The sequence below is a fragment of the Eurosta solidaginis genome, chromosome 3 (genome assembly GCF_040869045.1).
Source record: "Eurosta solidaginis isolate ZX-2024a chromosome 3, ASM4086904v1, whole genome shotgun sequence".
Taxonomy (NCBI): Eukaryota; Metazoa; Arthropoda; class Insecta; order Diptera; family Tephritidae; genus Eurosta; species Eurosta solidaginis.
In genome coordinates, this window is record NC_090321.1 from 107,466,237 (window position 1) to 107,479,983 (window position 13,747).

Genomic DNA, 13,747 nt, shown 5'->3' on the forward strand with positions numbered 1-13,747 from the left:
TACATTAGCCTTATATACAAAGTATACATAGTACATAGAAATTGAGTGAAATGCACGATTGGTTTGCAGGGTTGTATTAGGAATTCAACAAACGCCCCTTCAAACCAAATTTGTGCATGAAACTTTCAAATTTAAATATTTAAGTTCATTAATTTGCAATTATAAATATGCTTCTGCTTTCCCAATGGTTTCGTAAGTATGTCCGCTGCATTCTCATTTGTTGGTACATATTCCACTTCGATATGCCCGCATTCATACATTTCACGGATATAGTGATAGCGAATGTCGATATGTTTGCTTCGCTTTTGCACCATTGGATTTTTTACCATGAACTTCGCGCTTTGATTGTCACACAAAATTGACGTAGGACCTTCTGCATATTCATGATAGCCCAACTCGCCTAAAAGTCCACGAAGGAACACCGTCTCTTTAGTACCTTGACACAACGCAATATATTCGGCCTCCATTGAACTTAAGGCAACCACAGACTGTTTGCGAGACTCCCAGGATACAGCGCCGCCTGCCATTAGAACAAGGTATCCTGTGAAGGATTTCCTATCGCCGCTATCGCAACCCCAGTCTGCATCTGTGAAACATACAAAATTTTTACAATTAGCAGAAAAAGTTAATTTACCGACAGGATTTTTCTTTAGGTATCTCAGCACGTATTTTGCAGCTTGCATATGCTCTTTATGTGGATGCGAATTATATTGCGACAGTTTGGAAACTATATGCGCAATATCTGGACGAGAGATGACAGCCAGATACATGAGCCCACCAACTAAGCTCTGATAGGTTTTTGTTTCTAACGCGTCGCATTGTTTGTCGCACTTTCGCAAAACCGTACCCGGTGCCCATGGAGTTGCTGCTGGCTTACAGTCAGCCATGCCCCATTGCTGAAGTAGTTGCTCGACGTATCTCTTTTGATGTATGGTTATGTCACCACGATCACCCTATCTTTCAATTTCCATCCCAAGATAAAAAGATATTGGACCACGATCGACCGCCTCGATGTGCTCATTTAATGATTTGATAACTGCCTGCATTTCTTGTGTACTGGAACTCGCTATTATCATATCGTCGACATATAGACCGATGATATTAATATTGTTTTTATCGCGACGAATATAAACGGATGGGTCCGACCTACATCTCAAGAACCCCATTTTCGACAATATATCTGTGACTTTCCTGTTCCACTCACGACCAGCTTGTTTCAGACCGTACAAAGCCTTTCTGAGCCTGCACACTTTATTCGGATGATTTGCGTCTTTGAACGTTGGTGGTTGATACATGTAAACCGTTTCTTCCAAATCCCCATTTAAGTATGCTGCAACAATGTCCACATAATTTACAACCAATTTGTGTTTTGCCGCTAACGCCAACAGTAAACGAATCGTTGAATGACGTACCACCGGAGCAAATGTTTCATTATAGTCAACATTGTACTTTTGTGAACACCCCAATGCAACTAATCTTGCCTTGTATTTTTCAACCGTACCATCGGGCTTCCGTTTTATAGTAAATACCCATTTACAACCAATGATATTTTTATTGACCGGTTTGTCTACCAAGTCCCAAGTGCTATTACGCATTAACGAGTCATATTCCAGCTTCATGGCTTCCTTCCATTTCTCCGCCTCTGACGAGTTTAATGCTTCTTTCACCGTTCTAGGATCGTCAACAACACTATTCAACAAATCGGCATCAGCTTCCATGCAGTAAACCTTTCTTGGTCTTCCTACACTCCCAGTTCGAATGATTTTTGGCCTACCTCGCTTTCGCTTATTGTTAGCCATCGCTACCTCTTCATAATCTGACTCGGTATCTTCCTCTTCTTCTTCTTCTACTTCTTTTTCTTCATCTACTTGTTTTTTTTCTTCGCCGTCGCATTCCTCATCTTCTTCAACCGTATCGTCACTCATTACGTGTTTATTTTTGCTTAAAAATGATTCTTCGCTGATAAAAAATGGTTCTTCCCGGTTTTCCTCATCTCTTGAATTTGTCTCAAAAGACCTCTCAAAAAATATAACATCGCGTGCAATTGTTACTCGATTTGTTTCCAAATTAATTAATCGATACCCCTTTGTTGACGCATGATAACCAACGAACTTTAGTTTAATTCCCTTTGGCAAAAATTTACTTCCACGCGGCTTCGAACCCTTTTGCAATACCACTGCATCGCAACCAAAAGTTCGAAAATGTGACACGCTTGGCTTTCGTCCATTCCACCTTTCATAAGGCGTTACAGATTCCAAAATCTTCCTTCCTTTCAGCAATGCCGTTTTGTTGAGGACTATACGGAACCGTAGTTTGGTGTCGAATACCCCGCGCATTAAGAAAATTCTTGACCTGGGAATTGACAAATTCTTTCCCATTGTCGCTACGAATTATTTTTATTTTGCGGCCTGTCTGCTTCTCCGCGATCGCAGTAAAAAGTTTAAGCATTTCAAACGCTTCGGATTTGTTTTTTAAAAAATAAACCGCTGTATATCGCGAATAATCGTCTATAAATGTCATGAAGTATGATGCGCCACCCACCGAGTTAATACCTATCGGTCCACATAAGTCTGTATGCACCAACTCCAAGACATCTTTCGTATAAACTTTACCATAACTTGCGTAGGGCTTACCATGGATTTTACAAACTGCACATGTAAAACAGTCAATTTTCTTAGGAAATTTTAGAGTTAAACCATTCACCATATTTGTTTTTGTTAATTTTATTAAATCATTTGCATTTATGTGGCCAAACCGCCTATGCCAGTCACTCACATCATCACTAACAGCATTTACGCTTTCTATAGTTTTACTAGCTAATACATTTGCTACATAGATTCCGCTTTCCAATTTAGCAGTCAAAATAGTGTCTTTGTTTTTATTTTTTATAACCGCGCTATTTTGTGCAAACGTCACGACATTACCACCCTCACTTGCTTTGCTGATAGAAAAAAATTTGAGTGAAGATCAGGCACATACCAAACATCTCGCAATTTCATGTTTTAAAATTTGTTTTTAATTCCAACGTGCCTTTTCCTTTTGCATAAATGCACGAACCCGACGCTAAAATAATTTTATGTTTAAGAGGAACAAGCGAAACAAAACTATTTGCATTTTTGCACATATGCGACGTCGCCCCGCTGTCAATGATCCAAGTTCCGCTGAAATCGCCATCTCTCTCAAATAATGACCAAGCTTTTTCATCTACCAACGAATTGTTACCTGAAGAAGAGCACTGTGAGCGTATGTGCCCTCTCCGCCCACAACGAAAACATTTAACGTTGTTGTATTTGCCTGGCTCGTTAGTTTTTCTATTTTCTTTCTGCCTTGTCTTCGTATCATTACTGCTGCCAAACCCTCTGCCACCACCTGCGCTGATTTCACTGCTCGCACCTTTGCCGCTTCCAATGCCGGTATCACCGCTACCACCTCTGCTGCTGTTTACATTTTTGCTACTTCCAGCTCCGTACCGTCTTCGCGCTTCGTTTGCTGAAAAAACTATTTCTCCACCGCTGCTCTTGTCGCCATGTCTTTGTTCTTCTTCCAATATTTTTGCTGTGAGTTTGTCCAACTTTGGCAATGTGTCCCTACTTTCGATTGCCACCACAAAATTTTCCATTTCGTCTGGTAACGAACATAAGAGCAAAATGGATAAAAAATCGTCTTCCATTGTTATGCCAACTTCCTTTAAATCGTCTATTATACAGAAAAATTCTTTTAATTGGACCGAAAATTTACCGCTACTTGAAAATTTAAAGCGAATTAATTTTTTAAACAAATTTACTTTGCGACATGCCGTGTCTGATTTGTAAAGACCGCTAAAAACGTCCCAAGCACTTTTTGCTGTAACGCAGCTTTTTATGTGTATAAGCTCACTAGGTTTAACGCTCAAAGTGATAGTTGCAAGTGCTTTTCTATCACTTATCAACCATGCTGTTTTTGCTTCCTCTGCTTCTGGAGGAGAATCCACTACAACAGACCACAAATCTAACGTAATTAGCAAACTTTTTATTTGTATGCACCAAGTAGAATAATTATCACTATTTAACTTCTCAATATTCGATAACACATTCGCCATTATACCGCGATTATTGCTTTTAACACCGGATAAGCAAAACAACCGAAAAACACAACAAATTGTCTTTAATTAGTCTTTAATTTTTTCCGAATTAAAGATTTTACCAGATTTTACTCCCTGGGCCCATAACTAATTGTGAGATTTTAAGCGCAGCGGAATTAAAACGCGTGACCGTTCTGGTTAAATACTTTATTTCAACTTACTGTTACAATAAAGTGGTATGATGTCTATACAGCTAATCTCTTCAGTTATTGTAAAGTACATTAGCCTTATATACAAAGTATACATAGTACATAGAAATTGAGTGAAATGCACGATTGGTTTGCAGGGTTGCATTAGGAATTCAACAATTTTAAATAGGGATCTGAGATGAGTGCCCAGGAACTTACGTACCAAATTTCATCAAGATACGTCAAAATTTACCCAAGTTATCGTGTTTACGGACGGACGGACGGACATGGCTAAATTAATTTCTTTTTTCGCCCAGATCATTTTGATATATAGAAGTCTATATCTATCTCGATTAGTTTATGCCGTTACGGATTACCGTTATGCGAACAAAGTTAATATACTCTTTGAGCTCTGCTCAGCTGAGTATAAAAATGTCGAAGCGTTGTTTTTTGTGTGATAAAAAGAGAGCCAAATTTAATAATATAGGCTTGCATTCATGAGTATTTTGCAGAAAGTGAATAAGTTAAATTTTGTAATTTTTGTTTTAACTTATAATTGGGCTTTTCATTTAAACCCCAGCTTTCCAAAAGATGCCGAAAATTGCGCGAAACTCAAAATAAGTAAAATTTTGAAAACGTTTATATATCGTTTGTCCAAGCTAATTGACTATAAATTATTTTCAAAAACGTTTAAAGAAATGAATATTTTGTTTTGCTCGTTATGGTTCAAAAGGTCTGTACTGTTTGGCCCCAGCCATTAGTATTTCAATAAAAAATAAATAATTGGCCCGATTTACCTTCAGGCCGAGCTTCTCTTCCAATCTGAGTCGTACTAATTTTTTATTTTTTCCTAAAACTTGACGGGACGGGACATACCTACAACATGTTTTATGCCTACTTCGAACGGTAGCCGCAAGGCAGATGAATATTCTGGGAGAAGCTTTTCATGGCAGAAATATACTCTTAGAATAACTTATTTTAATTGTAAAACCCCTTTTTAATATTGCTTTGATATACAAAGATGGGCGATGCCGCTCTCCCTTTCAGTAAAAATTTGAATTCGCTTTATCTCCGCAGTTATTTGAAGCAGCTATACAGTATTTGTTGTTGATATTCCATATATGAGACAATTAAGACGCTAGGGGTAGTGGAATGGGGGTTGCCAGAGGGAGGGTGAGAAATGCAATAAGGGATGGACATGAATAAGAAAATATGTGGGATATAAAGTAGTAAGGGATAGAGAGAGAAGAGAGGAAGTGGGGCTGATTTTTTAAATATAGGCATATGAAAACTAGTAGATACTGAGCTCCTGTAAAATAAGTGTACGAAATTTCAGGAGCATCGGTTCTATAGTTTAATCGTGAACGCGTCACAAACTTAACACACACAACCTTTCGAATTTTTAATATAAGTAAGAATTGGTGCAGCCCTTTAATTTGTAGCGTGTAATTTAAAAGCCTCCTATATAGAACTCATCAAATCTTCTTGTTGCAGGAAAAAGAAAAACCCCCAACGAAACACTAGCGAAATCATAGCATATGAGGAAACAAACCAGGACTTTTTCATACAACGTAACGACAGTAAAATTCTTTCTCGAAAAAGCTCAGTTGTATCTGTTCAAAGAAGCTGTAATAATGGAAATAAGGATTTATTTGGAGCTGTTTTTGAATTAGCTGGGATCAAAGAAAAAGATGGAGCTAAAGAATTTGGAACATTAATACGTAAGTATTTGTACATTGCCAGTGGGCAAAGCGGTATACGTAATACGTCATAAGGGTATTAAATATGGAATATATTTTCTTAAATGATTGTAAGAAGATGAGGTTAGTGAAATCTTACATTGGTGTGCCCGACATAGCAGCATATAGGCAGCTCCCTTTCGTGCTGTCGAAGGCGGCTTTAAATCGGCGAAGAGGTGATATGAGTCAATTATATATTCGCTGGGTCTTTCATAGATATCGCGCATAGTGAAAATCTAGGCGGCGGTAGTCTTACCAGGTTTGAAACTGCACTGATAAGGTTGAATCAGCCGATTCACGGTGGGCTTCCAACTTTCGCACAATACGCTTCACAGGTCCTTATAAGCGATAATATGAAGGCTGATCCTACGTTAGGCGGCGCAGTTTGCAGAATACCCCTTCTTGTGTATTAGAAAAAGAACACTTAGATTCCAATCGCAACGCATGCCTTCGTCCCACCATACTTTGCAATGGAGCTTATGCATGCTTTTTTGCTGTCCTTTTTTAATGTGTTTATTGATATTCTGACTTCGTCATTATCAGGTGGGGGGACATTAACTCGATCATCTTCGATTTTGGGCTCAAGTTCATCTTCCCTGGGCGGAGGGTAGAGAAGTTTTTCATCCATAATCTAGTACTTTGTGGACGTCGGTTACAAGGCCGCCGTTTTCGTTGTAGCAGCAGGCATTTGCCCAGTATTTAAAACCTTTCTTCTGTCGCCGAATTCTGCGGGCATTATACCTCATGGCTAGCAGCTCAAGTAATAAAAACAAGTGTGGGTATTCCCCGAATTTCTGTGTGAAAAATTATTGTCGGTGTCGCGAGACGCAAATGTACTTAGTCATGAGCATTTAACTAGTGAGTTGTGTATAGGTTGTGTTAAAAAATACACAAAAAAAAAAAACAGAGAAGTCTCAACTGCTTCTTTAAACCAGCTCTTACAAATTAATAAGTACATACCGACGTGCCATATGAAAAGTAACGCTTTCAAAATTTTTTCCCTAGGATTTCTTTTTTAAAAAATTTGAAAGTGTTACTTTTCGTATGGCACGTCGATATTTACAATGTGAAGAATAAATTAATATGTAGTCTGTGAACTTAAAACCTGCCAGTACAAATTTAATCTAAGTTTATGCTCTATAATGATTAAAACTAAGTCATTTAAATAAATTCGTTATATACCAAAAACTATGTTTAATACTGTATTTTTTCAAATTTGAAAACCGCTTGGAAAAGTTAATATTTCGGAAAAGGAAAATACTAAAGGTGCATTCCTAATACGCAGGGTTTTGCATTAAAGCAAACAGCTGTTTTCGCAGTTTGCCAGCGAATGTTTGCTAATTTGTGTTCGTTGCATGGTAGTATATTTTGATGCTGTACAATCCGTCCTAGAATTTCTGACCGAACACACCTTTTATTGACCGTAAAACAGCAAAAAGTTAATCTGTTCTTAACAGCTGGCACGAAAGTGAATCTTTTGCGAACGAAAAGAAATGACAAGCATATCTTTAAACTATGTTGCTAATGGCTTAAGCAGATACAGTACGACACTTTCTTTGCGGACAATGAAGAAACTGACAGCGAGGTTGGCTATATTTATTGTAAATGTAAACGGCAGACAGGCAACGTATCAGTCGTTGCATCCGACATACTTTGCCAACTTTCTACTTCTGACATACGTCAGTCATGTCATTTATGTAGCACTTTATTTTTTCAGCATTTTTAATACGCTTCCTTGGAAAGCGTGTGTGTAAAATTAAGAGAGCTATTAGTTGACAAACTATTATTATTTTGATAATGGAACCTTCAATTTTATTCTTAACTAAGATTATTTACATTGTCTGTCGTTATGTTTCTCACTTTACGCCAAGTACGAATGCAACAAACGCGGAGCGAATACTTCACGCTATATTATTGAAAATTTTTGTTATACATCTCTAGTATCTAATAATGTCCTTATATATCAGTACTTTCTGGACGAGTTTTTAACATTCAATAATTATTTACCTTATAATTTTGTTTTGGATTTCAGAGCCACATACACTGAATTCAAATCACAAGAAATGTAAAACAGCATAAAAAACATTAAGAACTGCTCAAGAAAAATGTTGTAGTGTCCACCACTCAAGAAAACTCATACGTTTTCTGCAACTTTTTTCTAAAGATGTTTCAGCAAACGTATACAGGGGACTCCTGCTTTCGCCAAAAAGTATATTTGCATCCCATTTCTTTTTGAGCAACGGCCCAATAAGAACGCAGTCGGTTATATACCAGGAATAAAGGTGACTCTACTTATGGCAAAGAGGATAAATATAATAAGAGCCACCAGTCTGCTACGAGTGGCGAGTAACTCGCTGGAAATAAAAAAAATTGATGCCGAATGTTTTCTAAGAGGGACATTTTTGAATTGTTTCGCATTTAGCCATGCGGTGCAGGCACCTTGTGTAACTGTGATTTTTGGAAAGAGAATTAAATAATTAATTAAATACAGTCGGAAAAATAAACACAAATACCCCACGTAAATGTATAGAAGACATTTTATGCACATCTCGCCAAAAAAAACAACCCGCGACTACCTCTTAGAAAACATCGAGTAAATGGCCGCGAGTAACGAGTGACGCCTCTAATCATAATTTATCATTTTTGCTCATGGGTTTCTTTAATGGACTTTGCAATTCTATTTGAGCACAAGTGGTCTTTTTCTCTTGGCTAATGTTTTTTCATTAGTTTTCAATTCGAATATGTTATTTTTAACAAAATTGTTTCTGATACATTGCTGAATCGGATTTTTGTGTCTTGCAGGGAAGTGATGCAGGTTCATAGAGAACAGAAAGATAATGGAAATGTTCAAGTTACTTCTCTGCTTTCACACAGAAATACACCTATACTAAATTTTTTTTAATGTGGATGCCGCGATTTAAGGTAAACCAGTGCTGGTTTTAGGGGCTTTTTACGTACAATTAAACATATATGAATGTAGAATTTAGCTTTTTTCCACATCAATTTATCTGTAGAGAGTGCACGACTCCTCGGTGTGAGTATTCGTGAAGCGAAGTCTTCAAAAAATTTCATATGTGCAGCTACACTAATAGATCCTGGTACATTTAGTAAACTCGCCATAAAATAATTAAAATTATTCTACGGAATTTTGCAGTTTTGCAGTTTTTAAGAAACCCAAAATATTCACATAAAATAACGCTCAAGAAATATTTGAGAAAAATTTCGTCTGTCAAGTTTTCTTTTGTAGTTCGCAGCTCTAAAGAAATGTCTACTACTATCTAAAGAACAACTTGGTAACTTTTGTTTTGCTAAAACTTACATTTTGGAAAGCAAACCAATAAATAAAATAAGGAATTTGTTCAAATAAGTTAAAATTTAATATTCTTTGTATATTTCGCCTCAATTGGCAGCCTCAGTGGTGTGGTGGTTGCGCGCTTCGCCTATTAAAAAATATTTCTAAGCGGGGTCGCCCCACCGCATTAATTTACAAATTTTTCAGTGAAAACTCCTCTGCTTTGCAGATGCCGGTCGGAGTCGGGGTAAAACATGTAGGTCCCATACCACCAAATTGTAAGAAAAATTAAAAGGAGCACTACGCAAATAGGAAGAGAAGCTCGGCCTAAAATCTTTCCGAAGGTTTTCGCACCTCTTATTTTATTTATTTATTTATTGTGCGTCAAACGTCCGTCACATCATAAGAAAACGCTCAAGAAAAATTTCGCATATATTTCTTGGGTGAAAAATGGTACGTAGATGCCAGGAGAATTCATATTATATAAAATAACATATTGGAATTGAAATTTGTCTTAATTTTAAAATAATACACTAAACAAGAGAAAATAAACACTTCTATTCAAATAGAATTGCAAATTTCATTCAAAAGACTCATAATAGTCTAAGAGCTGGTAAGCATTTTTGAGCAGGTATTTGAGGCAGAATGAAAATTATGTACAACGCTTTTTTAATGGTATCTAAGTATAGAAATGCAGAACTGGCTAAGGGTGGCGGGGCTGAGACTGCCCTTGAATTTAACAAAAAAAATTTATTTTTGTATGCTAAAAATGTTTTTGAGGCACTTTGAAAATTAAATATGTTAAAATTGAATATTTGAAAAAAATAAAAAAGAAATAAGCCAGATTATTAGGTTGGGTCTAAAACATTGCCAGGTCATTGTAAAATATTTTCTTTAATTGAAAAAATGTTTTTAAGGCACTTTGAAAATTAGATATGTTAAAATTTAGTATTTGAAAATTATAAAAATAAATAAGCAACATTATTAGGTTGGGTGTAAAACTTTGCCAGGTCAGTGCAAAATATTTGTTTTTAATTGAAACAAGTATGGACGGGACTGTCCTCGGCTGTGCTGAAAACTTAATACCTTTCATGAATGGGGCTGAACAATAATATTATCCCATTCGTAATATCCAAATAATCGGGGGTATGAGATAAGAAATATATAGTGAACAGATGTACATACTTCAGCGATTTTTAAGATAAATATAAAATAAAACAAGTAAGGAATGCTAAGTTCGGGTGTAACCGAACATTACATACTCAGTTGAGAGCTATGGAGACAAAATAAGGCAAAATCACCAAGTAGAAAAATGAACCTAGCGTAACCCTGGAATGTGGTTGTATGACATGTGTATCAAATGGAAGGTATTAAAGAATATTTTAAGAGAGAGTAGGCCATAGTTCTATGGATGGACGCCATTTAGGGATATAGCCATAAAGGTGGACCATGGCTGAGTCTAGAATTTGTTTGTACGATATAGGTATCATATGAAAGGTGTTAACGAGTATTTTAAAAGAGAGTGCGCCTTAGTTGTATATGTGAAAGCGTTTTCGAGATATCGCCATAAAGGTGGACCAGGGGTGACCGTATAATATGTTTGTGCGATATGGGTATCAAATTAAAGGTATTAATGAGGGTTTTAAAAGCAAGTGGCCCTTAGATGTATATGTGAAGGCGTTTTCGCGATATCGACCAAAATGTGGACCAGGGTGATCCAGAAAATCATCTGTCGGGTACTGCTAATTTATTTATATATGCAATACCACGAACAGTATTCCTACCAAATCCTAATAAAAAACGTGTTGAATTTTGATGGTATAATTAAGAACATTTAGGATCTCCTTTTCTTGCTATCGCAATGTAACACGCTTTTATTAGAACAATTAGGACTGTGATATAAACTGTAAGGCTGTAAGGTTTAATAATTTAGGTGTAAAGTTTTAATGTTAAAAATATATAATTATGTACAATATAGAATTCTTTTGTCGCAGACGAAAAAGCCTAATTATCGTTAAAGCTTACAATGAACTTATAAAGTGTTATATTTCTTTAGAGTCAATTTATTGTTTACTTTTTAGTTAATTTTATTAACCAATAATAAAAGCTTATTTTTAAAAAAGTTTTTTTCTTTAATTTTATTTTTTACTTTTTAGTTCGTTTTATTAACAAGTAATAGAAGCTTATTCTTAGAAAAGCCTTTTTCTTAAATTTAATTTAAATAGGAATTTATTAAAATTTTTAGTAGGGTAAAATATTGTTTAAATTAGTTACGTAATCTTTACTTAGTTATTCCATTTCTTTTAATGCATCAATTTACTTTTTAGTTAATTTTATTAACCAATAATAAAAGCTTATTTTTAAAAAAGTTTTTTTTCTTTAATTTTATTATATCATAATCCAAATATATTGGGGCATATTCATAATCGAAATAAAATGTGACTAAGTTAGTTGAAGCATTTTTGACAGAGAGCGCATATAAAATTGTGTCAAACAGTGTTAAATAACTTAACTTTGCCTATGCCGCGTTCAGTTTACAACTACTTATTGCAGATCTCTCATCTGTGGGTTAAATCTGTTTTAAAATAAAATTCCTACTTTCGCTTAGCTAAAATTCTATCGCCAAAAATCTGTAAAACAAAATCAAGTGCGCAGAAAAGTTTGCAACACTTACCGATAACAGCCTAACGGCGATATACTATTTTCACACAGACGGCTTATTGAATAATAAAGGCAGTTTTCTACATTAAGACGCTTATTGAGCTCAATCTTCCCTACAAAATTCAAATCTATAATTATTTCATTAGTAGCTAATCGAATGCCTAATGAAGTCAAAAGCACAATGCAACTCTGTTGGCCGCGTTCCGCTTATTAGTTTTTGGTGTGTTCAGTGCTTAAAAATGCCATTTGTCAAAGCAAATGTCATTGTCTGCATGGCGGAACGATACAAGGTGGCCGCATCGAACAGCTGATTGTAACATTTTTTATTTGATTTGATACATCAACTACCGGCGCAGTACGATTTTGACATTTGTCCATTGAATTTACAAGTACATGCATTTTTTTTTGTTGTAGGTATGTCACCATGCTCCCACCTTGTATCGTTCCGCCATGATTGTCTGTCTCATCCTTCATACTAATCGAGCAGTTACTTCTGTGTGAAAGCAAAAAATTTACGATTTCATTAGCAGGTGAAATGAGATCATAAGGTTTCTGTGTGAAAACAGTATTAGCGTTCGTTGTATCACAGAATTTTTACACTTTGAAAATGACGGCTGTTGTTTGCAAGGTTGCATTCCTTTGAGTCTTCGTTTTCACCATCTGGATTAACAAAGTCATGAGCCTGGACATTCGTGCAATTTTAGTGATGTAAATTGCATGGCGCCAGCGCCAATGCGGTGCCAGCTCAATGGTAGCTCATTGACGAAATGACTCCAATCGAATTTTTGACGCTACTTAGTAGTGAGTGCGTAGTACATTTCACTTGCGCTATTGAGTGAAACGACTTTTGTGTGTCAGGCACGAGTTTGGTGTTATTGGCGCTACTGGCAATGATGACACTGAGCTGATGGCGATAGCGCTGGTAGTTCAGCTTTTGAATCAGAGAAAGAATTGATGACCCGTGCAAATTATTATGGCTTTGACCATGTAAATTATTTTGTTGTATTTGCACCAAATAAATGCTGCGGACATAACAACCGGAGTCATTTTTGAGTTGTATATTTTAAATTTAATGCACAATTAATATGGGTGTGTTTGAGCGGCCAAATAATAACAGCAGTATTGCCAAAGTGCTGCTAAGTTGGTGGAATGTCGCTAATTTCCTAGCGATGATCAATAGATTGTCAATATTTCGTTCAACGGACACGCGAAATTGCCACATCTGCTCAAATTTTCAAAGTTTTTCCATTCTTGATTTAACTTAAGCTGTTATGCCAATATTTTTCAGCCAGCTTTTTTCAAATAGGTAATTTTTCCAAAAGCAAAATAAATTACAGAAAAGATTACAGAGTTAAACAGCCTTAAAACTATGTTGGTTATACACAGAAATACAACAGAGGGTTGTGTCTCCGCTTTTCGCGAGCGTTGAGATTCACCACGAGGGACACGCGTTATTCACCACGGCCAAATATCACAATCCACGGATAGGTACCGGCGGGTTTGTATGGGACTTAGGCTGTTATGCCAAAGTAAATACAAATCTTTACCGATAACTGTGTTATAGATTAATTTATCGAATTCTAACAAAGTCATATTGCATTGTCATCGGAGTTATAAATGTGTGCAAAATTTCAGCTCAATCGGACACCGGGAAGTGTATCAAATTTAACTTGCAAGATTCCATTACAGACAACAAAAGTGAAACTAAATAAAAGCTTATAAAATAGGTAGGTAGTTTGTGTGAGGATGCAAAGTTTCACGTTTTTGTGGTCTGCATGTATAAGCTATGACCACTAATCACTTATTT

At 36.2% G+C, this 13,747-nt stretch overlaps 1 protein-coding gene across 6 annotated transcripts in view; it reads left to right on the top strand.

Moving 5' to 3' along the window:
- Positions 1–13,747, top strand: part of LOC137244225 (lysosome membrane protein 2) — a 913,474-nt gene that overhangs the window by 276,927 nt on the left and 622,800 nt on the right. For all 6 annotated transcript variants that reach the window (XM_067772921.1, XM_067772915.1, XM_067772918.1 and 3 more), the window contains one exon: positions 5,743–5,969. In XM_067772921.1, the coding sequence (XP_067629022.1) occupies positions 5,743–5,969 (227 nt within the window). The remainder of the gene's footprint in view (positions 1–5,742; positions 5,970–13,747) is intronic.